The sequence below is a fragment of the Pezoporus occidentalis genome, unplaced genomic scaffold (genome assembly GCF_034315485.1).
Source record: "Pezoporus occidentalis ecotype Australia unplaced genomic scaffold, CSIRO_AGI_Poc_V1 ctg51, whole genome shotgun sequence".
Lineage (NCBI taxonomy): Eukaryota > Metazoa > Chordata > Aves > Psittaciformes > Psittacidae > Pezoporus > Pezoporus occidentalis.
The window spans coordinates 3816612-3842696 of NW_026915847.1; the positions used below are offsets into that span (position 1 = coordinate 3816612).

At 38.5% G+C, this 26085-nt stretch overlaps 1 protein-coding gene across 1 annotated transcript; it reads left to right on the plus strand.

Moving 5' to 3' along the window:
• Window positions 1–118: 118 nt before the first annotated feature.
• USP38 (ubiquitin specific peptidase 38) lies at window positions 119–24121 on the plus strand. The gene is made up of 10 exons (XM_062637260.1): window positions 119–1107; window positions 2125–2260; window positions 6901–7030; window positions 7302–7403; window positions 10207–10365; window positions 11482–11675; window positions 12207–12300; window positions 13334–13440; window positions 14477–15821; window positions 21439–24121. The coding sequence occupies exons 1-10, from the start codon at window positions 423–425 to the stop codon at window positions 21598–21600; spliced, it is 3114 nt and encodes a 1037-aa protein (XP_062493244.1). The 5' UTR covers window positions 119–422; the 3' UTR covers window positions 21601–24121.
• The last annotated feature ends 1964 nt before the right edge of the window (window positions 24122–26085 follow it).

The window sequence follows — 26085 nt, forward strand, 5'->3', positions numbered from 1 at the left end:
CACCCGCCATGCCCGCTTCCCCCCGTCCTCACTCCCCATTGGCCGGCGCGCCAGCAAGGAGGCGGGCGTGCGGTGGCCGGTTGGCGCGTGCACAGGGCACGCTCGGGCCGGCAGGCCGGCTTCCTGTTTGTGCCGCTCAGCTTCCGGGTCAGCGGGAGAGCGTTGAGCGGTCGCCGTTGGGGCTGCGGCGCTGCCTCAGCTGGGGGCGGGGGAGCGGGGCTGGGGCTGCCGCCGCCACCGCCGCCCGGGTGAGGGGCCGGCGAGACGGGGCAAGAAAAGGGCGCGGGAGCGGCGGCTGCCGCCGCCTGGGCGGCATAGCGCGGCGGGGCGGAGGAAGGGCCGCGGGGAGGCGGCGGCGGCCGCCTCCGCTGAGGCCTGGGCCGGCCCGCCGCCGCTCGGCCGATGTGCCCGGAGCACCCGCCATGGACAAGATCCTGGAGGGGCTGGTGAGTTCGTCTCACCCGCTGCCGCTAAAGCGGGTAATCGTGCGGCGGGTGGTGGAGTCGGCGGAGACGCCGCTGAGCCAGGCGCAGTGCCGCGCTATGTTCGCCCTCAGTACCCGGCTGGTGCTGCAGGGCCCTGACCCCTTCCAGCGGCAGGTGGGGCGGCAGGTGCTGGAGGCCTATGGCCGCTACCACCGCGACGAGTTCGAGGCCTTCTTCAACCGCGGGCTCGTCCTCGGCCTCCTGCAGCGCGGCTACGGCGAGCTGAGCAACCGCGACCCCGCCATCCTCGACTACATCCAGGCGGGGCTGCGGCTCATCATGAGTTGCCCCTCGGTGCTGGAGCTCTTCGAGCTGCTGCAGGTGGAGGCGCTGCGCCTGGTGTGCGAGCGGCCGGCGCCGCCGCTCTGCGCCCGCCTCTGCCAGCTGCTGGGCGACTTTCCGCAGTGCCTACCTCGCGGCAGGAAGCTCTCGCTCGCCTTCTGCCAACAACTGGTGCGCAGCATCGCCCATTTCCAGAGCCAAGGCACCCGGGAGGCCGAGCTGCGCCTCTACGTCTCGCAGGTGACACAGGTCAGCGGGCTTCTGCGCAGTGTCTGGAAAGCCGAGCCCGACACGCTGCTGCCCTCCCTGCAGGAGCTGTTCGCCATCATCTCTGCCGCCGGTGAGCGCCGCCCGATGGGGCCCTGGGGGATAAAGGGGGCGGGAGGGGCGCAGAGTAACGTGGGCGCTTGAGGAGAGCGGCAGGTTTGCCAGAGGGAAGAGCCCAACCGGTAGCATCGGGTAGCTTTGCAGGCATAGCCTAGGACCCGTTGCTTCCTTGCCCAGTTAATAAAGTGCAACTTTTGCCCGTGACAGAGGCAAAGATCCCCCCCAAGGAAAGCTAGAGGGGAGATAGTGATTTATTTAGCTGCAGAGTAGGATAGTTTTGTTACTATATAAACAGAAAAATAAGCCCATCTCTTGTTGCAATACTGTAAGTGATAACACAGCAACAACATTTGGGGTGTCCTGTTAGGAAAAACTAAAAGTGTCAGAAGCTACTCTTCCTTCTTGCGCCCTCCTGAGAGATACTTTGCGTCTTGGAACTGTGTAGTCTATGGAACTGGGGTGTGTGTAAGAAATACATAGAACTTTGGTATTGTGGGAAGGATTCACTGTTTTCGTAATATAGGTGCGATTGTAAGTAGGTCCTTTCTGACCTCAGAAATCTGTGAAGTACTGTATAAGCTCACACTGGAAAGTACCTTTGATGTTGAGGCATCTGGGAAACTTGACATCCTAATAATGTATTTCCCCATGGTTAGGACGCAGTTGCTGAGATAGGATGTGGGAAGTATCAGGTGTATTGGATCCCTAGGCTTAACATGAAGAATGATAAATAATTATATGGTACTTCTTTTTAGAGAAAAAAAACAAACTACCTACTTCTCAGCTCTGTTGAGGTGGAGGAGGAAGTTGGCAGACTCTCACTTTCTTGCATGGATAAAAACAAAAGGAGTTTATTTGCTCTGTTCATTGTCCTTAATCCATTGAAACCCTTAAATTTTGTTTTAGTTTGTGATAATAGAATCCACTCAAAACTTTACAACTATAGTGAAGTTGTAGGGTGGAAGATAAAGCATATTGTTTTCTGTGAGGTTTTCTTTTTAGTTTCTTACATTATGTTCAACTGTTACAGATACTTCATTTGAACCTTCTGTTGCACTGGCAAGTCTTGTGCAGCACATACCATTACAGATGATTACTGTACTCATCAGGAGCCTTACTACAGATCCAAATGTGAAAGATGCAAGTATGACTCAAGCTCTGTGCAGGTACTGTATTTCATTGTAAAGGGAAGAAAAGTCTCTTTTTTTCGTTATTCTTGCCTTTGTTGAAGTTGTTTGTCATTCAGGTTAAAAAAAAATATTAAAAAATAAAAATGGTGTTCAAAGTTATGCTGTTTAGTGTGTTAAGGTAATGTATATTTGTGATGTTATGTTACTGGTATGGTTTCCGTTTAAGTTTGTTGCTTCATTGCAAATGTGCCTTTTTTCTCATGCTATTCTAGGGTGGATGAAGAGTAGGGCTGTATAGAAACAAAGAGGAAGCCAGGCCTGTTCCTTTTAGATATCACCTTATGTTTAGATCCCCTACCTTATGGGAGATGGCTAAATAGGAAACTTGACAGGGTTTGCAGTCAATGTGAGAAATAAAGCCTTGTTTTCAGAAGATCAACTTTTATGCTTTTTCTAGAAGCAGTGATGCTCTTACATGATTCTTACCCATACTCTCTCTTCTGAAGAGAGGAGATAGAAATGAGTTTTAGTGCTTATTTTTGAGGATTTTTTTTCTGGTTTACATATCTCCATTACTTTTTAGTAGGATTCAGAGGGGACAGTCTTACTTCCATCTTCATTCCAGCCTCCGAAGTTTTTGTGGATGTTCTGTGAATGAAAGAATAGAAATAATGTAAAACCAATTGCGTATTATGCTTCTTATTACTTATCTAAACATGACTAAACACTGAGATTAGTAGCACTGTTAACAGGCTGTGATTCAGGTTGCAGTCTTGGTTAGTATCTTCAGATACGTGAATACTAGTGATGCAGAAGAATACCAGTGGGAGAAAGATGAAGACCTTGAAGATCTTTGAATTATTTATTTAAAAGCATATGTAACAAGCTGTTATTGAGCACTGAAGAGTAGAAAAATGAGTGAAGCAATTAAACAGGAATCTGTTAGAAATTTGTATTGTTTAAAAATAACAAGTCTCAACTAAAATTATTTGTTAACTACATCCATTTGAATTAGTGTAATACGCATTTATGTACTGTAACGTGTATCTTGATGAAATACTGAGTTTTCACACTGAAAATGTGCTTACAGTTGAAAACATCATTAATGAGAAGCAGCATCATTAATACTGTAATACGGGGTAATAAGACATGCTATTTAGGGCTTTGAAAAGAATCTGCTCAACTGAACAGACTTTAACAAAGCTGTGTACCCAGCCTGAAATGCAAAACTGTGAAGTTCAGAAGGATTTGTATATGCTAATAATCTGCCAGTAGTGTGCTGGTGATGAATTTTTATGTTAGTGCAATTTTAACGTTTATGTGGTATTATCCGTTTCAGCATAATGTGATTGTATAATGGTGGCTTTAGAGCTGCTTCTCTGTATGCCTCTGCTTAGGGAAGTAATGCCGTACTGAACTTTGGGTATAATAGGAGCTGTTATTAGCAAATAAGTGATCTTTCTGAATACTAGTCCTGTGGTGCTTTTTTTCCTCTTGTTTTCGAAAGGACAGTGAAATCTTACTTGCCTTATTCATTCTTTGAAGTAATACTTGATTTTAAGAGCCTCTAGTTCTGTTCCATGGAACTTTTCTGGTACCCCTTGTTATTCTTGTAGGTACTCTTACGTCGTGTACCTTTAGCAACCCTTTGCAGCAATTACTCTCCTCTGTCTTAGAGGAGTATTGTAGAAAGGATAATGCAGTTGAAAAGTCTGGAGCACCAAATGACAATGTTGTCATAAGGCTTGCATTGTTCCCAGGAGATGCAGAAGTCTGGGCACAGTAAGGTCTCCTGATGAGAATCAAAAGACCTTTGGTGACTGTCAATTAGAGCTCTTACTGCTCACTTCCATGACACTGCAGAGTCTGTCTAAAGTAAAACATAAGTTATAAATACTCTGCAATTAGAAAACTAATAAATTGTTCAGCTGAGGTTGCATTAGGCATAGGTTTGTATAAGAAAAAGTTCTTGCTTTTTGGCATCACTGAGCTGCTCTTAATTGGCTCAGCTGTCTTATGAAACCTTATCTGTAGCATCAGCGTTGAATCTTTTCTGGGATATATGACTGCATCAAAAGTCTGCTTCAGAAGTCTCGGAGGAAGTTGACTGCGTATAGTTAATATGTTGTTTTCACAAGTGTCTTTGAGGAACTGAAAATGTTCCTAAGAAAAACTCCTGACATGACCAGGCCCTTTGTCCTATTGGTAAAATTGTAAAATACTGTAAAAATGCTATGCTGAGGGGAGAGGTGGGGAGTGGGTATGTGCCAGGTAGTCTGGGGATCTTCTGTTATTGTTTTGTTCTCTTTCTAATCTGAGGAATTTGCATCTGAGCTGCTAAACTCTTTGATGTGGCTAAGATGATATTATTGTGAAAGAAACAACCGTCTGAAATTGCAGAGATACTTATTTTTAATATTCAGAGATATTGGAAATATCCTTGTTAGGCACACAAGTGGATAGCAGACCTGCTCAATTTAGGGTGATATGCAGCAAATGGTCCCCTTAGGCCTTTAAGGTTCTCTTAATCTGGTAAACACAAAAAAGATCCCTTGTGGTTTTATTTATGATCATCATGTCCCATATTAAGATCTGCCTTTGCATTAAAAATGCAGTCATTGATTGCAACAGGGCAGGAGCCAAGTAAATGCAATGCAGAGAGGATTTAATAAGCAAAGTGTCTAATCTTCACCTACTAGATCTCAGATTTGATGCTATTTAGGATAGTGTGAAGCATGTTTGCAGATTCTCTTCTGTTTCTTTTGCCTTTTGTTTCTGCTCTAAAGAGAATCAGATTTTAAGGATGGGAATTCTGTTTGTATCAGTCACACAAGAAGTTACGCGTCTCTTCGCAAGGTTAATCATACTGAAAGTATAGCCGTTGTCCTATTAGTAACAAGGTTGAATAGTTTGGTAGTTAATTATACTGACAAGAGATGACACAGGATTGCCCATCATATAACCAGAGCAAAGGAAGGGAGCATGGGGAGCCCTAGCTTCCGCCAAAAAGCATCCTTTTTCTTTTGGTGTTTGTGAGACAGCGTGATTGAAGGTGCTAGAGTATAGAGGTGGTGATCAGATGGCTTATAACAGTGGTTCTGATGTAGGGCTCTACAGAATACTCTTCATTTGTATAGAAAGTTAATTAAGAGAACCAAATTTATGTGCAGGTGTTAGTGCCACTGTTGAAAAATATCAAGCCTGCAAATTGTTGGGAGGTGAAGACAATAGGACCATAAGGGTTGGGGCCCGGTTTTAGGTTAATTCTTTGCAGGCAAGAGCAATTTTTGCCTAGTTTTTTGGTCCCCATTTTAGAAAGTATATGGAAAGGGTGCTCAGAATAAACATGTTTGAATTTAACATGTTGAGGAAATGAGAGCCTTGTGGAAATTCAGGACAATGATTATGATCTTGCCATATTTTCTCCCAAGTTCTAGGTTTTGTTTTGTTTTGTTTTTTTTTATTCCTAGTAATACGAGATAAACTGTGTAAGATCTGTGCTGGCTGTCCTGAAAACTCCTTATTTTAGAGAGAGCTTTGAATGCTGTATGTGCAGATAGTACATAATTCTGAGATACATAAATTTTAGAATGTGTGCTATACATTTTTGAGATCCAGATTATAAATTCTGTGAATTTAGATTGTTTATGGTAATACAGCATGCTCAGAATGCATGTCTGGTGTTGCTAAAGACTGCCATTTAGTTTGGAATCTGAGGATTGAAACCCTTATTTCAGTCTGTTTGGAACTCTTTTAATTTCTGGGAAGAACATAAGGGCTGATAGTTTTGCTTCAGAGTGATAATCACTAGCTGTGCCTATTAGTGATAGCGGCTGTTTACTAGACTGTAACTGGTTGTGTGCTAGAATTTAGCCCCTTAAAATAATGTATCTTTGAGGAGCTTTTTCAGAAAATATGTTAAGAAATATACTTCTAACTTCCTGTTTCTACAGATTGAGTGAAGCTTTTGGAAGTCATCTGGCTCAGTCCTGCTCATAGCAGGGCCAGTTTGAAAGTCAGACGTTGCTCAGGGCCTTGTCTAATTAACATAAGAGCTTTCTGCAAGGAAGTCCTTTTTCCTTTCTGTAGTGAAATTCTTCTTTTCAGGGCACATATAGGCCACAGGCTGCTGATGGTTATTATAAGATCCTTATAACACCTGCTGCAATGTAGTTAAAATTAATAGATTTTATCTTTTTAACAGAGTATTTGAGTTGGCTTCAAGAAATGTAGTTCAAAGCTGAAAAGCTTAGTTTTAAGATTTAAACTTAATAGTTTGGGTCTAATTTGGGGTAAAAGGTATAGGAGGGGAGGTTCACTTTTTCACCTTCACTAATAAGTTTTTGCCCCAAAGTAAAAATGTTAGCTTAATGTCTGTAAAATCCTTCTTAAATAACAAGGAACAATAATAGGCATTATACTTAATTTTATATGCTTCTGTATTTTTAGGGGGAGGGTGTATTTACTTTTAATGTATTAAATAGATCAGTATTTGTTACAGAGTTAGATTACTTCAGACAGAATTAGTCAAATTATAGTCAGAATCATTCTTCCATTACTTCTGAGTCTCTTAAGTGTGTAACTATCTGGGTAAGAGATAAAAACTTTGTTGAGATTAAAAATGGTGACATGTTGACTTTTATGTGTTATCTTTTTATTTTTCTTCAATCTTTCAGAATGATTGACTGGTTGTCCTGGCCTCTAGCTCAACATGTGGAAACATGGGTGATTGCACTGCTAAAAGGACTGGCTGCAGTCCAGAAATTTACAATTCTCATTGATGTCACTCTGCTTAAGATTGAGTTGGTATGTTGGAAAAGAACATTCAAAAATAAAGGAGAAAGGAATTTGTAACAGCCTTGCAATTGAGTAGCATCTTTTGTATTGCAGTAGGTATTGTCATTCTGCAAAGAGAATGTAAATTTATCTGTAGCTCTCAGTTGCATGCAGTGATTCTGACTGTTTCAAATTATTGTGAATTTGGAGGTCTGTTTACATTTTTACTGAAATTGAATTTTCTAGACTTGCTGAAATAAGTACGTGCTTTTGGTTTTGTTTTGTTTTTTTTTTTTATTAGGTATTTAATCGACTGTGGTTTCCTCTAGTGAGGCCTGGTGCTCTTGCTGTCCTTTCCCATATGTTACTTAGTTTTCAGCATTCTCCAGAAGCTTTTCATTTGGTAAGTTAGTAAATAAATGGTTTTCAGTTATTTGAAATACTATTCACATTTTCTGAAGCAGGTGTCCAGAGTAACATAATTGGTTTGCTTGGATTTCCTCTGTTTCAAGGTTGCAGAATAGTATTTCTGTGTCTCACAGACCACTACTAGGTTTTTTAACTTCCAGGTTCAGCCACTTGATCTGTAACTGGAAATGAGCATTGTTCTTCCTGGTAATGTGTGTTTCTGGAAGTAGTATCTGGGTGCAGCATTGTTATCTTTGACCATATACTTCTGGAAATCCATTTATGTTGTGTGAAGTCTACTGATAAAGTTGGGTAGCAAGTAGAGTTTCAAGCACAACTCTTTGGGGAAAACAGATAACCAATTATCTGCTGTATATACCCTGGTCACCCTGGACAGGTGCCTGACATCAAGAAGTACTTTACTTCAAGAAAGCTATGCTATCTGTATTTCAGTGTTTGTATGGGCAAACTGACTGATACTGTTTTTCATGGCCACGCAACAAAACACAGTTCACCAGTTGAAGTGATAATAGGGTATGATGATGACTGTCAGTACAGCAAGATGTGTTTATTCCCTATTCTCATACTTGGTGTTTAACTTACTGTTTAAGTGAAATGTCAGTCTTTCAGATTTAACCATAGTAAGTCTAGCACACTGTTTCTCCAAGCTGTCATCAAGGCTCTTGGGCCTGAAGGGGTCACAACCCTATGATTAGTGTCAGAGTAATTGCCTTATGTCTGTTACACTGCTTTTAATTATAGAGATCTGAAGTTTCTCTCCACTCCATTTCCATAACCTTGGCCTAGCATAGGAATTTAAGTTGTAAAGGAAAGAGCCAAGTAGCCTTGAAAAACATAAACATAAAAATGTTTATTTTTAAAATAAACATTTTACACATTTACTGTTTTGCTTTTCTTTGTTCCTTAGGGAAAAAACATTCATGAGAAAAATGAAAAATTTGAGAAAGACTTATTCTAGAAGTAGGTGTTGGCTTTAACAACAAAAATTTCTACCGTAGGCTGCATGCAGTACTGCATAACTATCTGTTTTCAGATCTTCATGACCTTTTTCTTTACTGTCAGTTTTTGAGCTACTCCTGTCATTTAGTATCCAATAATATTTTCCTGCACTTAAACTACTTGTTCACTTTTACATTCAGACCATTTATTATAAAAAACTGTTAAATGCACATATAATAAATATAAATTAATTTCCTTTGCATTGCATCTCAATTAACATTCCTCTTCCCTATGCTTGAGTGTTGTTAGCATAAATGACTTGGGTTTTTTATAGAGGAGAAACACTGTCATGCACTTATGATACAGAACTTATCATGATGTATACTATGGAATTCTAAAATCTGATGTATAGAATGTTAATTCAGCCTCAAGCCAGAAGTGATATTTATGTATGCATTTGAAGTGTCATGTTCAGCATTATGCAGCATGCTGTAAGTAAGATTTTGGCTTTCAATTTGAGAGAGCTGAGAACCTGTACTTTTTTTCCATTCTTCTCCCTGTTTGTGCTAAATTATTGTATCTCGGACCTGCTTTACACAAATCTCATTCTTGGAGCTCAAGAGTTACTTTCTCATTGCTATGTACGCACATTTATAAAGTGGAAGAGCAACATTTTTTAATTGCAGCTTTCACTATTGATGCTGTAATACAGCGAACACTTAATTTTGGTGTCTTTTTATAAAGAGTGAATATCTTGCTTACCAAAGGAGTGGGATTTGTTTCTCCGTGGTGTAGAAATAGTCCTTATACTTAGAGAACAACTGATATTTGAAAAAGTGTCAAATGACTATTTTGCATGTGGCCTCTTTTACTTTGGTCTTTTGGAGTCTTGTAGTTGGTATGCTTTCGTACAATTACGATGTTTTTACAATTCACATTCTGTATTTCATGTCTTTACTGCCAGACAACTTGTAAGCTAATTTGTGATGGGAAGTTACTCTGTCTACGTCTTTCAAAGTTAACCCATTTTGATCACTTGAAAACTGCCATAAGGGGTCTCAAACATTTTGGTTCATGGCAAAAAGTCCCTATTCTTTGGGCCGGCATTGAAATAACTTTTCCTACATGATGTTTTAAGCATAATATAAAGAAGTGTCTTGTGCATTTAAAAGTACAGAGCTGCACTGAAGAAGGGGAATGAGGTGGAGTAAACATTTCTGATTTATACACAATTTAAAATACTAATGAATCTGAATTTGTCCTCAGAGTAAGCTAATTTCTTTTTTTTTTTTTTTTTTTTTTAAGCTCCAAAGTAGATGACTGTCTTGGTTTACTGAGCCTAGCTCCCTCACTAGGTGGAGCTGTGACCCAGCTTCTGTCTTGTAAGCTCAAGTAGTGTGACTGTATTAATTGGTTTCAGGTTCGAGGCGTTAGATTCTGTTAAACTGAAAGGTTTGTCTTTAAAAACCATTATCTGTGGAATTAGAACAGGATATTGCACTGTTAGTGGTGGCACAAAAGCAAAACATTTGCTGTCAGTATCCTTTTGAAGATGAGTACTTTGAACACTTGACCATTTCAGATTTTAACATGCATTGTCGAATTTATAAGGTTATAAAACTTTATGTGAACTAGAGAGAACATTGAATAATTAATGGTGATATTTGAAAATTGTCGTAAGAATAATGTATGTTTTTTAAGTCATTGTTTCTCAACCACTTCCTTTTTTAAGAACAAAAGATCCCCTGTCATTTGTCATGTGTAAAACAGTAAAGCTGTCTGTAGGGGTTAAAAAAAAAGTAATTAACACCATTTGTTGTTTGTTTTTTCCCATGCAGATTGTCCCACATGTGGTTAGTTTGGTTCAGTCCTTCAAAAGAGATGGCTTACCTTCCAGTACAGCCTTTTTGATGCAGTTGACGGAGTTGATACACTGTATGATGTATCATTATTCAGGGTTTCCAGAGCTCTATGAACCTATTCTGGAAGCTATTAAGGTATATTAGGAATATTAAGAAGGTGGAATTTTTTTGTTCTGCTTTCCCAAACATGAAAGCTCTACTTCCATAGATCTGTATTCTTTAGAACTTCCATTAGGAGAGAAGAGCTAACCACCTAATCTAAGGTCAATTCTAGCTGTATTGGGAATATGTTAGAAAAGTTGTTCTGACTGTCCATCATACAATTATAGCAGCCTTTAAAAAAGCCTGAAATGAGATCCTTTATTAAAAGTACAGTCTGATATTTTTTTTTTAAGCCTTATGTAACTATTAATACGCTTTTGTGAGGCTTACTCTAGGCATTTTGTTTCACCTCAAGCGAGAAACTCTAACTCTTCAAATATAAATTCACAGCACTGATAGTATTGAAGAGAAGTAGGTTCTGAGAAGTACTTGGCATAGTGTTAATTTTTGGCTAGCCTAAAACACCATTGCTAAGTACTACATCTTAATACTACAGTCAGTAGTGCATGCCTCTGGGTAAAGGAAGATTGCCTGTGATGTTTCAAAGCAAAATTTGGTGCTTTTTTAGATAAATATTTAAGTTCATAATGCACTAAAGGTAAAAAATAAAATTTAAAAGTATTTCCAAAACAAGTGAAAAAAAGAAAAAATTGAGAAAAATACAAAATAAAAAAACCCCACCCCAACTCTGTATTGCTGCCTGATTTTTATAGCAATAGGATTGCAGTTAAATTTTTTATGCTTAAAAAGCCCCTATCAAGTCAATTCTAAATATTCTGAACTTTATTCTTTCATTCTTGTGTTTTGATTTGACAGCAGGAACAGACTTCAAGCAGAACAGAGAATACTTTAGAGGTCTATTAAAGTGTGTAATTCAAGGGTTCTGTGAATATGCAGGTCAAATGTGACAACTAGCCCCTTATTCCTGCGATTTGAGAGTTGAGTAAATCAAGACAGCTTTGACTAAGGTGGCTGTGGAGGTTGTGGGGAAGAGAGGGGATGCATCTACTACACTACTGGGGATAGCAAGGCCCTGAACGAGCATGTGAAGCATTGGAAGCAAGTGAAGATAGACTGCTGAATCACAGGACCTATTGTAAAAACAAATACAGTTTTTTCTGTTAAGTGTGTTAAATGTTTCTCTTGTAGGATATGCCCAAACCCACTGAAGAGAAGATTAAGTTGATTCTCAATCAGAGTGCCTGGACTTCACAATCCAGTTCTTTGCCATCTTGTTTATCTAGACTTTCTGGAAAATCCGAAACTGGGAAGACAGGCCTAATTAATCTAGGAAACACTTGCTACATGAACAGTGTTATTCAGGCACTTTTTATGGCTACAGAGTAAGTCTTTTTTAATGGCTCCTTTCAGCAACTCATTTAATTGCAGATTAACTGCCACACTTGTGGCAGTCTTGCTTTACACATGTCCTGGGGTGTCTCAGCTTGGTATAACTGAGTGGATTTCTTTGCGCTCAGTTACTGATTGCTTTGCTGAAGTCCAGCTCTGTGAAACTGCAGTTTTAGCCCTTAAAAATCCTGATTGTTCTGTCCAGTGTCAAGTCCCTTTTTCCTCACTGTCCCTGCTCCCTTGAGTGCTTGAAGTTTTTGGTGATGCTTTTCTTATAATTTGGAAGCTGTTGAGGAAAAAAGAAACAACCCGTCTGTCTACAGCTTACTCTTACACATTTAAACGTTTAAAGAAATGGGGGTTTTGCAGTGTTAGTTCCTATCGTGCAGTAGTTTTACATCCAGGTATTGAAGTATTACGTGTTTGCTTTTTTCCCAAAATGAAATAATAATCTGAGCTGCAATGGTAACTGCATTGTTATTAGAAATCTACCAAGGAAACTCATGTCTATCTCTCTTTTTCAGTTTCAGAAGACATGTTTTATCTCTGAATCTAAATGGGTGTAATTCACTAATGAGAAAATTACAGCATCTTTTTGCATTTTTGGCCCATACCCAGGTATGTCAGTTCACTTCATCTGCTGTTTTTTAAGCCCAGATCTGTATACCAAAATTTAGGAACAAACATGAATGCTATGGGAGTCCTCTTGACTATATTGGAAATACAAATATATTTGTAGGGGAATGAGTCCCTCCAAATGTTCAGGTGGTGTGGTTGGGCTTGGAGAAATCTGTATTTCATAAGTGGAACTTCCTGATGTTGTGTCATTTTTATAAGTGGGCAGTAACAGGCTTTCTTTGAGAAGCCAAATGAAAAAATCCAAGAACTGACTTGATGTACAGGCTGACTTTATGCAACTTTCTAGGATAAATTGTGACTTTCTGCAGTGGTTTTTAGAACAAATTTTAGTGTAGTTCAAATTCTAAAGTGAACTAAAGCTCATTCTAAAGTTCAGAATATTTTGCTAGTGCTAGGAAGACATAAGACACTTTGTGCTCTTTGACTTACTAACAATAAGCTTGTGGAGTGCATGAGGCTGGATCACCTTGAATTGGTACTTATGAACTACTGGTGATGCTTTGAAGAAAGAAAACTTTTTTTTTTTTTTAAGCTTGTGAGCAAGGGCAGTAACTGCTATTACACTTAACATCTGGTTTACACTCGCTACACATTTAATCTTTGCCTGCAGGGTCCCTTGCTTGTATGTTTAAGACCAGATCTGTATACCAAAATTTAGGAACAAACATGATTCCATGGGAGTCCTCTTGACTGTACTGGAAATACAAATACGATATATTTGTAGGGGAATGAGTCTCTCCAAATGTAATCACTAGATTGTAGTAATCACTAATGTAGTAATAGTGATAATACTATAGGCCCTCACAAATGTAGTAATCACTAGAAGTGATTACTACAAAATTAAAGGGTGTCTCTTCCTATGATTAAGTGCTTTAAATGTTCACGTACTATGTTTCATATGATTCCTCTGGAGCAATGAACTCTGAAGTTCACTGGTTGGTATCAGAGTATTACTATCAATATTTTAAATAGTTCTTGTGTAACCTTGTCTGTTCCTCTCTTACGCCAACAGAGGGAGGCATATGCTCCTAGAATTTTCTTTGAGGCTTCCAGACCACCATGGTTTACCCCTCGATCCCAGCAAGATTGCTCAGAATATCTCAGATTCCTGTTAGACAGGTATAGTTATCGTGCCATTGATGGGAAAGAATCTACACTCCTACCACATAATGTTGAACTCTGGGGAGCAGTCATGTAACAGTTCCACTGCCTAAGTGGGGATGGGGAATTTTGGCCCTCTGGTTTTCTGTGTGGTCTGAAATGTTTTTCATGGGTTTAATCTGTGGTAAAGTATGGATAACAACTTGTACCCACAACATTTAAAGCAGGTTATAGTGGTAGTAATGTTCCATTCTTAGAAATCTAAACTTGAGTGTTATGTTAATATCACGGTCCTGTTGTAAAATTAATGTGGCTGCTGAAAGCAGTGTAATCGTGTATTTCGAATTTCATGTTGGAAGAGACAGCTGTATTTCATACAGGTCAGATAAGTAATGAAGAGATGCACATGCATTTATAACCAGTTTAATAAACAAGCAAATTAACTGTGGCATGGATAAAAATACCTGATTTTATTAGTAGCCCTCTTTTGTTTTGGCTGAGATGTGGCTAAAAAAAAAAAAAAAATATTTGCTTCTCTACCCACTTGCTCCCCTATCTTGGGTTTCTTCTTTGGTTTGTTTTTTCTTGCTGTAGTTTCTTAACTTTCTTGGCTAGAAAATCCTGACTTTTTCTTTGGAAATAGTCTGGCGCTAGATAAATACCTGCTTGTACTCTTATAAAATCTGACATACAGAACCAGTCAACTGGAGAACTGATTTATTAAGATAATGTAAGGGTAAATAAAAACGTTGTTTGTGAAGTTTGTTTGTGAAGTTTGTTTTTTTATACTTGCTAGTTCTCAGTATATCCATTTTGTGTTCTGTTACATATAATGAAGCCCAAATTAAATGCATTTGTGCTTCTGTCGTACTCTTTTGGGTAGTACTGACCTGTATGGTTCAGGTTGCTTATAGCAACTTTTTAAATGTAAGACATTCCTAGCCACTTCACAGTTGTATTTTTTACCATAACTGGAAAAAAGGTCTGAAATGGTGCAGCAATATTTGTTTGGAAAACAGCACAGCTACTTGGATTTATTTTTCTTTGTCTTCAGGCTGCATGAAGAAGAGAGAACTTTGAAAGCACTGTCTTCACTAAAGGCTCCTGAAAATATAATGAATGAAGAGTCCCAGACACAAGAAGCTGACCATAAAGCACAAGTATTTGCACCTTGTACAGAAAGTGAAGAAAGAACTCTGATAGAGAAGATGTTTGGAGGAAAGCTGAGGACTACTATATGCTGTTTGAACTGCAAAAGTATGTCTCAAAAAGAAGAAGCTTTCACAGATCTTTCTCTGGCTTTCTGTCCTCCAACTTCCTTGGAGAACGTTGGCCCAAAATGTATGGAAAGTTCTGAAATGAAAGATGATTGCATGGTGCAGACTAACACTTTAGCAAATAATCCTGCTGGAGAAACATCTCTCAGTAATTTGGAAGTGAATGGTGGATGTGATGCAATAGTGAATGAAGGACCCATAAAAGATTTTTCTGCTGAGCCAAACTCTGAGAATACCGCAAATGCTAAACTTGACAAAGTTCAAGATAATAGAGATATGTCTCAGAGGCTAGTAGGTAAAAACACCCTGTCAGTTACAGACTTACTGAATTATTTTCTGGCACCTGAGATCCTCAGTGGAGACAATAAGTATTATTGTGAAAAGTGTGCCTCTCTGCAGAATGCTGAGAAAACTATGCAAATCATCGAGGAACCTGAATACCTCGTTCTCACTCTTTTGAGATTTTCATATGATCCAAAGTGTCATATAAGGCGCAAAATCTTGGACAATGTTTCTCTGCCACTTGTTTTGGAGCTACCAGTCAAAAGAACAACATCCTCTCTAGCTGTAGATCCGGGAAGCTGGTCTGCTGGTGTTGAGATATCTGATATTGGAGAAAATCTTGCAAAAAAACTGAAGCCCTCGGGTGCTGATGAAGTGGCCTGCCCTCAATTGGTGCCCTATGCGTTAAGCTCTGTGGTGGTACATTCTGGTGTATCCTCTGAAAGTGGACATTATTATTCATATGCTAGAAATGTTACTGGGTCAGGGCCTTCAGCACTCTGCCACCAGTCTACAGCTCTTTCTTTAGTTTCTCCTCAGGATAAGTTGTTGACAGAGGAGAGTCCTTGCACTGTTGTAGAAAATGAGCTGGACATGGAGATACCAAGAGAATGGTTTCTGTTTAATGATAGCAGAGTGACGTTTACCTCATTTCAGTCAGTCCAGAAAATTACCAGTAGATTTCCAAAGGACACTGCTTATGTTCTGTTTTACAAAAAACAGAACAGCGCCTGTGGCTTCAACACCAATTCAGCAAATGGACTCTGGGTAAATGGAGACCCACCCCTACAGAAGGACCTCATGGATGCAATTACAAAAGATAACAAACTGTACTTGCAGGTAAGGTGGAAATTGTGTATGAAGAGTAGTTTCCTTAAAACTCACAAGACGCAGCCTAAAAAAAAAAGGTCAGCTTTTAAATATTCTGGTATATTAACATAAATCGCCAACCTTGCTTCCATCTTGATACAGCTAGCTAGGTTTCACAGTACAGTGGTCACCATTAGATGGGAAGCATCAAGGAACATGACTCTAAACTCATTTTGGTTTCATTTTTTAGTGGAGGTGCTCTCATGGGTTGTTCAACTACTTCTCATTCTATGCAGGAGAGACTTCAAACGGTTCTAATTTTCATTGGCTTTACTTTAGCTGCTCTTGTAATCTGTTGGACTTGCTTTGCTTTGAACATCATGAGTATGTTTGGATGGTGTAACAGTAAAAGTGTGTTTTACTGTGTGCTTTTTGCTGGGATAAGCTGTTACTGTAAGAGTTGTAATCCTACTCCAATTAGAAAAACTAGGTAAATTCAAATTGAAAACAGCTAAATCTCACTATGGAAAATCCGTTAATAGCTGCAGGTATTTACAAACATAAACAAGAGAACTGAGAGTTTAAATTGCAACTCTGCTGCTGTTCTCAGACTGTGGTTAAAGTGTTTGTATCCTAACCATCTTTGTTTATATGCCACCTCTTCTTGACCATGGTGTAGCACAAATATGGCTTAAGTAGCAGTTGCAGATCATAGAATCATAGAATAGTTTGGTTGGAAGGGACCTTTAAAAATCATTTAGTCACACTCTCTCACTACAGTGGAGTTAATCTTCACCTAGATCAGGTTGCTCAGAGCCCATCCACCCTGCTCTTGAATGTTTCCAGGGATGGGGCGTTTATCACCAATATGGGCAACCTGTTCCAGTATTTCACCTCCCTTGCTGTAAAAATTTCTTCCTATCTATTCTAGATTTACCTCTTTAAGTGCAAAACCATTACCCCATGTCATATTGTGACGGGGTCCATCTGTCCAGGGGAGAGTGAAAAATAACCTGTGTTCCAGATTCCCTTGTCAATTGTCCGAAGGCCCTGAAGTCTCTTTGGACCACATGTTACAGCTTCATTGCTACCCACATGGAAGAGCAATAACAGCTAATGGTCTGAGGGCTATACCAGGGTAGGAAGTTTCCTAGTGATGTTCTTAACATGGGACCCAGGGCGGCAGCAGGCTTCCCTAAGAGAAGGGTATGTCTAGCATACTGGGCTCTCTGTTCCCATCAGAAGGCAGTTACCTACAAGTTTAAAGTAATTTTTCTTTCTCATGGAGGTGGCTGTGGTGTGGGGCATAAGCTTTTCTGACCATCTGTGGTGTAGATGGACTCATCCATTGACTGACCTTCCACAGCCAGAGCCTCATGCTTGTTGTACAGAGGCACCTGGGAAAGAAGAAGGGGGTTTGCCTATGCACTTGCCTCCAAAATAATGTCATGCTTTCAGTCAGAATTGCTGTGACTTCCATTGATGCATAAATGCATTAATTGAAATTTCAGTCTCAAAGCCAGATTATTATTTTGAGTATGGTTATGGCAGTATCTAGGTAATGAGTAATCAGGGGGAGAAAAAAAAAACATTTTAAGAACACAACCTGAAGAAAAGTAGTAGAACTACTACAGTGATACTTAACCTTTTTTATATAAAGCCAAGCATTTAAAGGTGGAACAGTGTCATCCACATGGAATATAAATCCTAGTAACTATTCTTTTTTGTGCATTTACTGATTGAATCCAATGTCTGTATTGACATACTGCACTGATACCAACAGGATAGGTGATTACCTGAGTATGTCTAACAGAGGCTATTTTCAAATATAAAGAAATGCTTTAGCCATCTCTTCAGATTTGAATGATGCTTTAGGAACAAGCAACACTGTCAGGATATCGATAAATTAATTTGTTAAATATTGAAGTTATTCATAAATATATTTCTCTGAATTAACATTTTCAAGACCATTTTGATGGGATTTCTGGAATATGAAGTTAATTAAGGAAAATTAAAATAGAAAAATCTTGATTAAATCTTAAATCGGAATCAGTGAAAATCCAGTATGATTTTATAAAAGTTCAAATCATTTGGTACGTATACAGAAAAACTGCTTTTTGATAATCTTCGAGATCAAACCTTTCTCTACTGAACACATAGCTGAAGTTTTATAAAGCATGAAAGTTAAGTTACTTGAAAACCTTTACTTTGCAATTAAAAAATAAAAGTCTCAAAATGGAACACCCTCCCCCTCCCCCCCCAAAAAAAAAAGAACAACCCACCCAAACCCAAGTATATAGTACTTGTTTGGGGTTTATCTGGGGGGTTTTGGGTTGTGGTGTTTTTGTTTTTGTGTTGTGTTTTTTTTTTTCAATTTGTGATTTTTTTACCCATCTTTCCATTTTGAATACTTCAGTATTGGCTTTCTTTGTAGTGCTCTACTAATCTCAAGGTTGTTGAAATCCTGTTATTTTTTCACTTTAAGTGAGGCTGATAAGAAGTGCTTAGTTATTTTTCTCAAATTAGCACTAGTATTGTGATTGTATTTTTGAGAAGTTGCACTTCATTGTCCTCAAGAGTTCTAAACCAGTTAAGTGTGTACTTTTCTGTCCTGAGAAACTCTTTACTTTCTCGAAGAAACCTTCCAAAAATCTCTAGCTTACTGCTCTTGTTTTACTATTGTATGCCAGTTTGCCACATGGTAAAATATTTTTATTTTAAGTAACAAAACCTGCAATATGGGTAGCTCCTGCTCCAGTTAAATTAAAAATCCCATTCTGGGAGCAAGTGGAAAGCGGGGAGGTGGGGAGGGATGCTCTGATGCTCTATGTTATTCTTAGTCCAGAGAACTGTATTTACTATCGAGTTTTACTTACCTAATTTAGTATATGTTGGGAAAAATAAAGTCATTCTGAAAACATTCATGATTGTTTTTAAGAAATAAGGATATTTCTTGGAAAAAATGCTAGTGCCAGATGCTATACTAGAAAAATTTAATATAGATTAATATTAATTCAGTATTTGACTTGAGAGAAGAAAGACGTGTGCTCATTAGCTCCTGAACGGGAATAAAGCATGAAACCTCTTAAACAGCTAAATAATTTTACCTTTAGCATTGAAGATGCAAATAGTGTATGGGTTTTAAAGCTTCTTGACAGAGTATTAATAATTGATAATTTGATCACTGCTCCATATTTCTCTTGTCTGTGTGCATATATAGGTAACCTCCATCCAGCAGAGAAAATGTTGCGGACCCGGTAGAATTAAGCTAAGATCAGTACTGAGGTTTATTTTCTCAGTGCATTATGTCTGCTTCTGAACAGTATTTCTAGGTGGTTGACAAAAGCTGTGCTTGCAGCTCAATTACACTCTATACCAAATGCGGTGCATGGCTCCAGAAATGAGTCATCCCTTGCATGTAAGTCATGTGCAAGGCACTGTGCTGTTGCTGTTTGTAGTCGTGCTTCTTGCGTTGTCCCCTCTGCAAGGAAGCCTATTGAGAGTGAAACACTCGAACAGTTGTTAACAGTATTTTCAAAAGTATGAAATAAAGACATACATAAAGTAGTTTGCCTAGCTATGCCAGAACCTCATGCTATTCAGTAACAGTGTAAGGCAAATTCTGTCATGTTTCTAGCTAAATCTGGCAAAAAAAAAAACCAACAAACCAAGACCAACCCAAACAAACAAACCTTATCTGTAAGAATCTAGTGGCCTTTTTTGTTTACAAATTTAAGACCTTTATTTAATACAGCATAATCGCAAACCTGTTGTTGATGCTTATATACGTCTGTAGTACATTTTTTTTATGTAAAACTCAACTACTGGGATTTAAGGTATAAAGTTGCCCTAAAACAGTTATCTGGAGGGGTGAAAGTGGAGCTGGGATTAAGGAGGAGGAGAGAGCAAGGAAAACTCCATTTTTAGTTTGGTACTGTGCTGCATCTAACCACTTTTCAGAAACAGTTTACCAAAAAAGCCAAACCAGCCCAGGAACAATGTAGCTAGTCTCCCACTATTTGGTTTTGAGAAGAAATTCTGTTCTATATTAAGCGGTTTTGCATTGTAGATTTTTAATGAAACAGGCTATTTATACAAGGCCTGACATTTTAATCAACACTTTCTGTTGATTTCTGGTATTACAAGTGAGATCTTCCCTTGTTATTCCTAGTAAATTTACTTAGGTTTTTGATGTGTCTTACAGTTGGCAGATACGTGAGAATCCACATATTGCTGGAGATAGCATAGGATAGTCTTTCAGGAATATGGCCAGCATTTCAGTGTAGACCGTGTCCTCCAAATATCTTGTTACGTAATTTTGGAAACCAGCATGCCTTTCAGTCATTAGTGTAAAATAGTTTCAAACTTACGTTGTTTTTCTAAGAAGGTAGAGTAATTTAAACCCACATGTACTATTTTTAGCACCTGTGAAAGTACATGGACAAGACTAAGTTTAGTTCTTTCATGGTAGTATAATACAAACAGTTTTCCAGCTTCTTGGCTCTGTTCCTTGCTTTCACCAGGAATTGGAGAAGAAAAGAACAATTCAAGGTGACCCATGTAATTACTAAAACCTTGTTAAAATTTCCTCCCTTTGCCTTTAGGGAGTTAGGTAGTGATGAAGTGTCATGTGAAGGAGGCTATTGGGATTGAGTCTTAGCACATGAATGCTTCCATTTTGTTTCCTAAAGAAATAAAGCTTGTACAGGTCTGCTGTGTTTTTTCTTGTCAGTATTCCAGAGCCCAACACCTGCCTTCAATTTTTGAAGCTCTTGACCAGTTTGAGAAAGAGATACTTAAGAAATTGCTGCAAGGTTTATGAAGCTGGTTGGCCAGAGACAAAGTAGTATATGATCCCTCTAATGAGGGAAAAGCCTGTGCTCATCTCTATCTTAGATGTCTAAGAAGCCACAGGCACATTCAGCTGAAAAAACAGCTGCCAGAAGCCTTTTCTTGGTCCTGCTGTTTGTGCAGGTACTTTGCTATTGATTTCTTGGTCCTGCTGTTTGTGCAGGTTCTTTTTCCAGCAGCTGACCCTGTTTTTTATGAGAGTTCCTTAGAATTACTAATGTTAAATAAGAGTTAGCATAGCAATAACACTTGAAAGTTTAAAAAACTGCATTGAATGGAAACTAAATAGTTTTCCATCTTCTTGCCTTTTTCTGAGTATGTTGTTAGTCTGTGCGGTTGATTGAATGGAATGAAAAGAAATCTTTTAGATAATTAACATTTAATTGTCTTACCTTTCTATTTGGCAACCAAGAACGAGGGCATCTTAAAATTGATAGGAGGAAAAGTCATGTAAAACATGTATCAAAACCTGCTGTTTTGTGAGCTTTTGGTCATCAGTCTTAATCCTTTAGTAACATCCCATGTTCATAAAAAATACAATTGTAGCATAAACTTAAATGGATTTAATTATGCTGCACGTGTACTTAGTTTTCAGCAAAATTGCACATCTTGGATTGGCTGTGGCTATTCAACCTGATGTTCAAAAAAAGCCATTCAGACTTGGGAGTCCAGAAGTTAGTGATGTTTCAAAAAACTGCTTCAAAATTTACTAGAAATAAGCTGCTTCAAGGACTTGAAGTTGTTGGATTTTATTTTATTTTATTTTTTTAATTCTCCTTCTATTCTTTCATTTCAGGAGCAAGAGCTTAGTGCTAGAACACAGGCACTTCAAGCTGCCTCAGCCTCATGCTCTTTCCGACCCAATGGATTTGATGACAATGACCCCCCAGGAAGTTGTGGACCTACAGGTGGAGGAGGAGGGGGTGGGTTCAGTACTGTTGGTAGATTAGTCTTTTGACTATGAAGACACCCTGGAATACACTGGTTCCGAAGCAGCTCTGTACTGCTGAGGACAACTGAAATAGTGAACTTTGTCAGATATTGTACTGAGACTTGATCTGTGTTTCAAAAGCAAATGTTGGGGGCTTTTTGGTTATGTTCTATCTGAAATAAATAAGCGCATAACAGAAAAAACTACCTCTTTAAAATTCAGTTGCTTTTATAGAAAGATACACTTGACCTAAAGACATAAAATGGAGACTTTTAAGTAGTTGCTAATGATACTGCATTGAACTGAATGCATGCGCTTCCATCAGTTTCCGTTTTCCTCATCCACTGAGTGAAGAGCGTTTGTCTTTTTACTTTGATGGGATTGCTTTATGTGGGAATCCTTTCAGATGGGCTAAACTGCATACATAGTCTATCGCCTCCACCTTATTTTCAAATCCACTATGGATTTCCAGAGATGATGCAATTTATAATGAAGGCAATAACTTACATGTGACATAATGCAGTACTTTTCAGGTCAAAAATTATTAAATATATTTCCATTATAAATGTCAAGAAGAAAGAATAATTTATAAATATTTGCTAAGTTGTTTTCCAAAAAAGTGCATGTTCTGTAGGAACAATGTTTTTAAATAGAAGTTGTTAACTTTGTAGCATTTCTAATTGTTTTGAGGATTTTAAAATTATTTCAGGGGATATATCTGCTGTGTATTGGAAAGGAAGAGATTCTGTATGTGCCTTGCAGTACTGTAACTTAAACTTTCTGAGGCTGCAGAAAAGGGGAAAAATGAGTTAGTTGGTTTTTCGGGTTTTTTGTCAGTATTAGAAATCAGTACACTTATAGTAGCTCTTATGTTTCTAGCAGTACAAATCTGGTAGTTGGAAATGGAGTATGTTGTCTTATGATTTTGATTTAAAAAAAACATACCTAGTGATCCACAACTTTAGTGGCCTGTGTTGCCAAGAAAAAGGTGGTCATAAATACTGAGCTATATTTGTGAAATCACAGAGAGGCTACCTGTATTGATCCTTGCTGAGGATCTCTGCCTCTATGAGTTCTCTGAAGTTTTCCCTTCTGATTTTGCTTGTAGTGAGAAATTTCTGGTGGGTTCAGGTTTTAACTGTCTACAGAAGACAAAAATGATGTTGTCCATGGAGCAGTGTTGGCTTTCTTGTTAGGCCAGCAGAGGTTGAGCATACACTCTCAGAAGTCTTGGCAGAAATAGCAACTTAAGTTTTGATGTGCAATGAGGGTAACAGGAGTTACACTGTTGAATCTGGTGATTAATTCTTAACTTGAATAACCTTGTAGTGAAGTGTAAATTTCTTTAAAGTATTTTTACAAAATCCTGCAATTTTACTGTGTTTTTATATTCTACTAGGTGACAAAGGGCATCCTTAAAAAGCATGCAAACCTGGCAGATGTTAGCTTAACTGTACAAAATACATTTCTTAGAAAATGCCTATTAAAAGCATAAAATAAGTAGAAAATTAAACCTTACTCATATTAAATATATGGGGTTAGTCTGAAAGATAACTTAGCTTGCAAGCTATTTTTATATTATCACTAAAACTATGCTATTTGCTCTGCTATAGGGTCAGATATCACTGCGCAAGAAAGCTAGAGCAGCTCAAATTCATTTTTCCAAGTTTCCAAGCTTTGTTTTGACTGCAGTACCTTGGCTTTGACCTATGCTTTTCATTGCTATCTCAGTTGTAGGTCTCTGAATCTGGGGATTCAGCTGTGGAAATGTTGAATGTTATGAGACTAGTGTGAGGAACATTCTCATTTTGTTGTGCTTGGATGAGGTTTTCTTGAAAACTCACTTTACTTTGAAATTCTGTAATTATCAGTCTAAGAGGGTTTTTTATTTCTTTTCAGGCTTCTCTGCCAGTTAGCTCTGGTTTCAGAATGTTTTGTATAACAGCTTAATTTGGCTTTTCTCTCCCAGATTATGGGGACACACTAAAAAGCCGTCTACTGTTTGCATTACAATGGGAATATTTTGTCTCTCTATTAATTTACTGTTCATTTTGAAACACTAGTAAGGAGAAGCGGGGGCAAGTGTTTTTACTCTATATGAAATAATAATTTGGTCAAGTACAGCTTTGGTTTTATGTTCTCACAGTAAAAAATACAAATGATGTAGCCTATCTAAAAATAATGTGCAGTATGAGTTTTGTATACCTATTGTACTATATTTAATTCATGAGATCATAGGTTTTCTACACCCTTGTTTGCCTGTTCCAAATTAAGTGTTAAATATGGAAATTTTATAAGAGTAATGCCAATAGGGTTGGATCTCCTTAGGTATAAAGTGATTGTATGTCTGAAAGTAACTTCTTCCTTTCTCTTTGTTGACTTCTGTTGATGCCGTTACTTTGAGGTTTACGAATAGACTTTAAAATTCAGAATACGTATTGACAAGTCTGCTTGCTGACCTGACAACTATTGTAGGCTGATTCAGGCCTAATTTAGAAGGTTTCAATAAAACTAATGCAAGTGGAGAAGTTTCCCGCTTTAAAATGTACATCTTTTTTCATGGTTTACAGTAATGATGTTGCATGCTCTTATCTTCTGGACATAATATGAGATCAGTGTACATATGGTACTTTGATTTTTGTTGCCTGTGAATGAATGCTGGATGATTCGTTTATTGACCTTTTGGGCTCCATTCTTTGTTTTCTATCTAAGTTGAATAGGTAGAAAGATAACAAAATACATAATATTGTTTCCTAAGCTTAGGCCTTTTTCTTGTTTCCTTTCACGAAGGATGTGCTGTTGTACCAAACTCAAGGATGATACGTCTTTCTAAAATTTTATTTCCTTTTAACACGACAGATTGTGTTTTGGCTTTTGTTTTAATGGTTAGTGGAGTGGTATTAACTGTCTTTGATACAGTTCACTTTGTACAGTTTTTTTCACATGGAACGTTGCAGTGGACTGCTGTGAATTTCTCCTCCGTAACAAATGATTACAGTATCTACAAGCTCAGTTAAGAGGAGAGAAAAGGCTTCTTTGGATAACTGAACAATTCACACCGCCTGGCTGGCTCCTTTTCAATTCTTTCCCCCTCCCCCTTGTTCTTTACTCTGGAAAGTTTAATATTTTATTTGCTGTATGCTCTGGAAGTTTTAATGGGTAAGCTTTTTTTTTCCCTTTTTGTTGTTTTGTTTTTATTTAAATCTGTAGCATAGTTTTTTATGGAGTCAGAATCTTACTTTTTTTTTGTCTGTATGAATGTCAAGGGGAAGGGCAGAAGTACTCCGGGCTAAAGCAGTGTTAGAACAAAAGCAAGTGGGTATAAGTTTCTGTAAATAAGATTTAGATTAGAAACGAAATTCCTGATTACTAGAACTAATTCTGGAACAGCCTTCCAGGCAGAGACCTGCTTTGAAGGAAGAGCCAAGTATATCTATGAAAGAAATTAAATGCAAAGTAGTGTCTGAATAATAGGCAACTAGACTTGATAAACCAGAGGTTCTTTCCTAGAGTTTTCTTTTGGGCCTCCCATCATGCCACATTGCTGGTTTTCTTTTTAAGGCTCCAAGATTAAAGTGTAAATGAAGGGAATGCTAAATATGACAGCAAAGATTGACTGCTCAGTTTTGGGTGGTGTCGGTCTCTGATTTAGGGGAGCAAGGCATGAAAATTATGAAATGATAGAAAGTGAAAGCTAGAAAGACTTGTGATCCAAGGAAATGTGTCCCATTCCTAACACGGGCAATTACCTGGTTAACAGCCTACTATGGGGTATACAGTGGGTTGTAGCACTTGGTATCCTTAGGCTGTAATCAGATGTAAACTATTGGACTTTTTTAATGTGTGAACAAATGATCTATGATCTAAACAAGAGATCAGATTACGTAATCGTAAAAACTTTCATGTTCCCTATAGCCAGTCATCATAGGTCTACCTTAATCTGAATACATAGCTATGAGCAACATGCTCTTAAATCACACAGGTGTCAGGTGAGGTGTAAACAGAACTAGCCAAACTGAAGCAGAGATGGATGGTTTTCAATATGATATGCTGCTTTCATATTTAAAACAGGAGTATTTTTTTCTATGTCTTCTGGATTCTAGGAAGGTATGTAGATTCAGGATACACATTTTTTTGTTGCTTGTTTTTTCCAGTGCAGGCAGTATTTTTAGGAATCGGTTGTAAAAGTGCTGGAATAGGCATGTAAAAATGCACAACCTTCACTGCAGCCTTGGTAAACAGCATGCTACCACATGCACTGCAATGCTGGGATACTTGCTGGTGGCCATTTGGGACCTTCACCTTCATCTGCATCTCTGGGTGGCCAGAGGCAGCCACCCTGTGGTGTCTCCTCAGCATTTATGTCTGCAGCAAGGACCACGAGAGGAGTCTGAAGTGTTGAGGTGCTAGCTCAAGTCAGGCACAGTCCCCAAACCCCCAGAAACATCCCAAGGCCCAGAGTGTGTAGCTGAAGGATCCCTTGCAGCACTGAGACCAGGTGGCAAGCAGCAA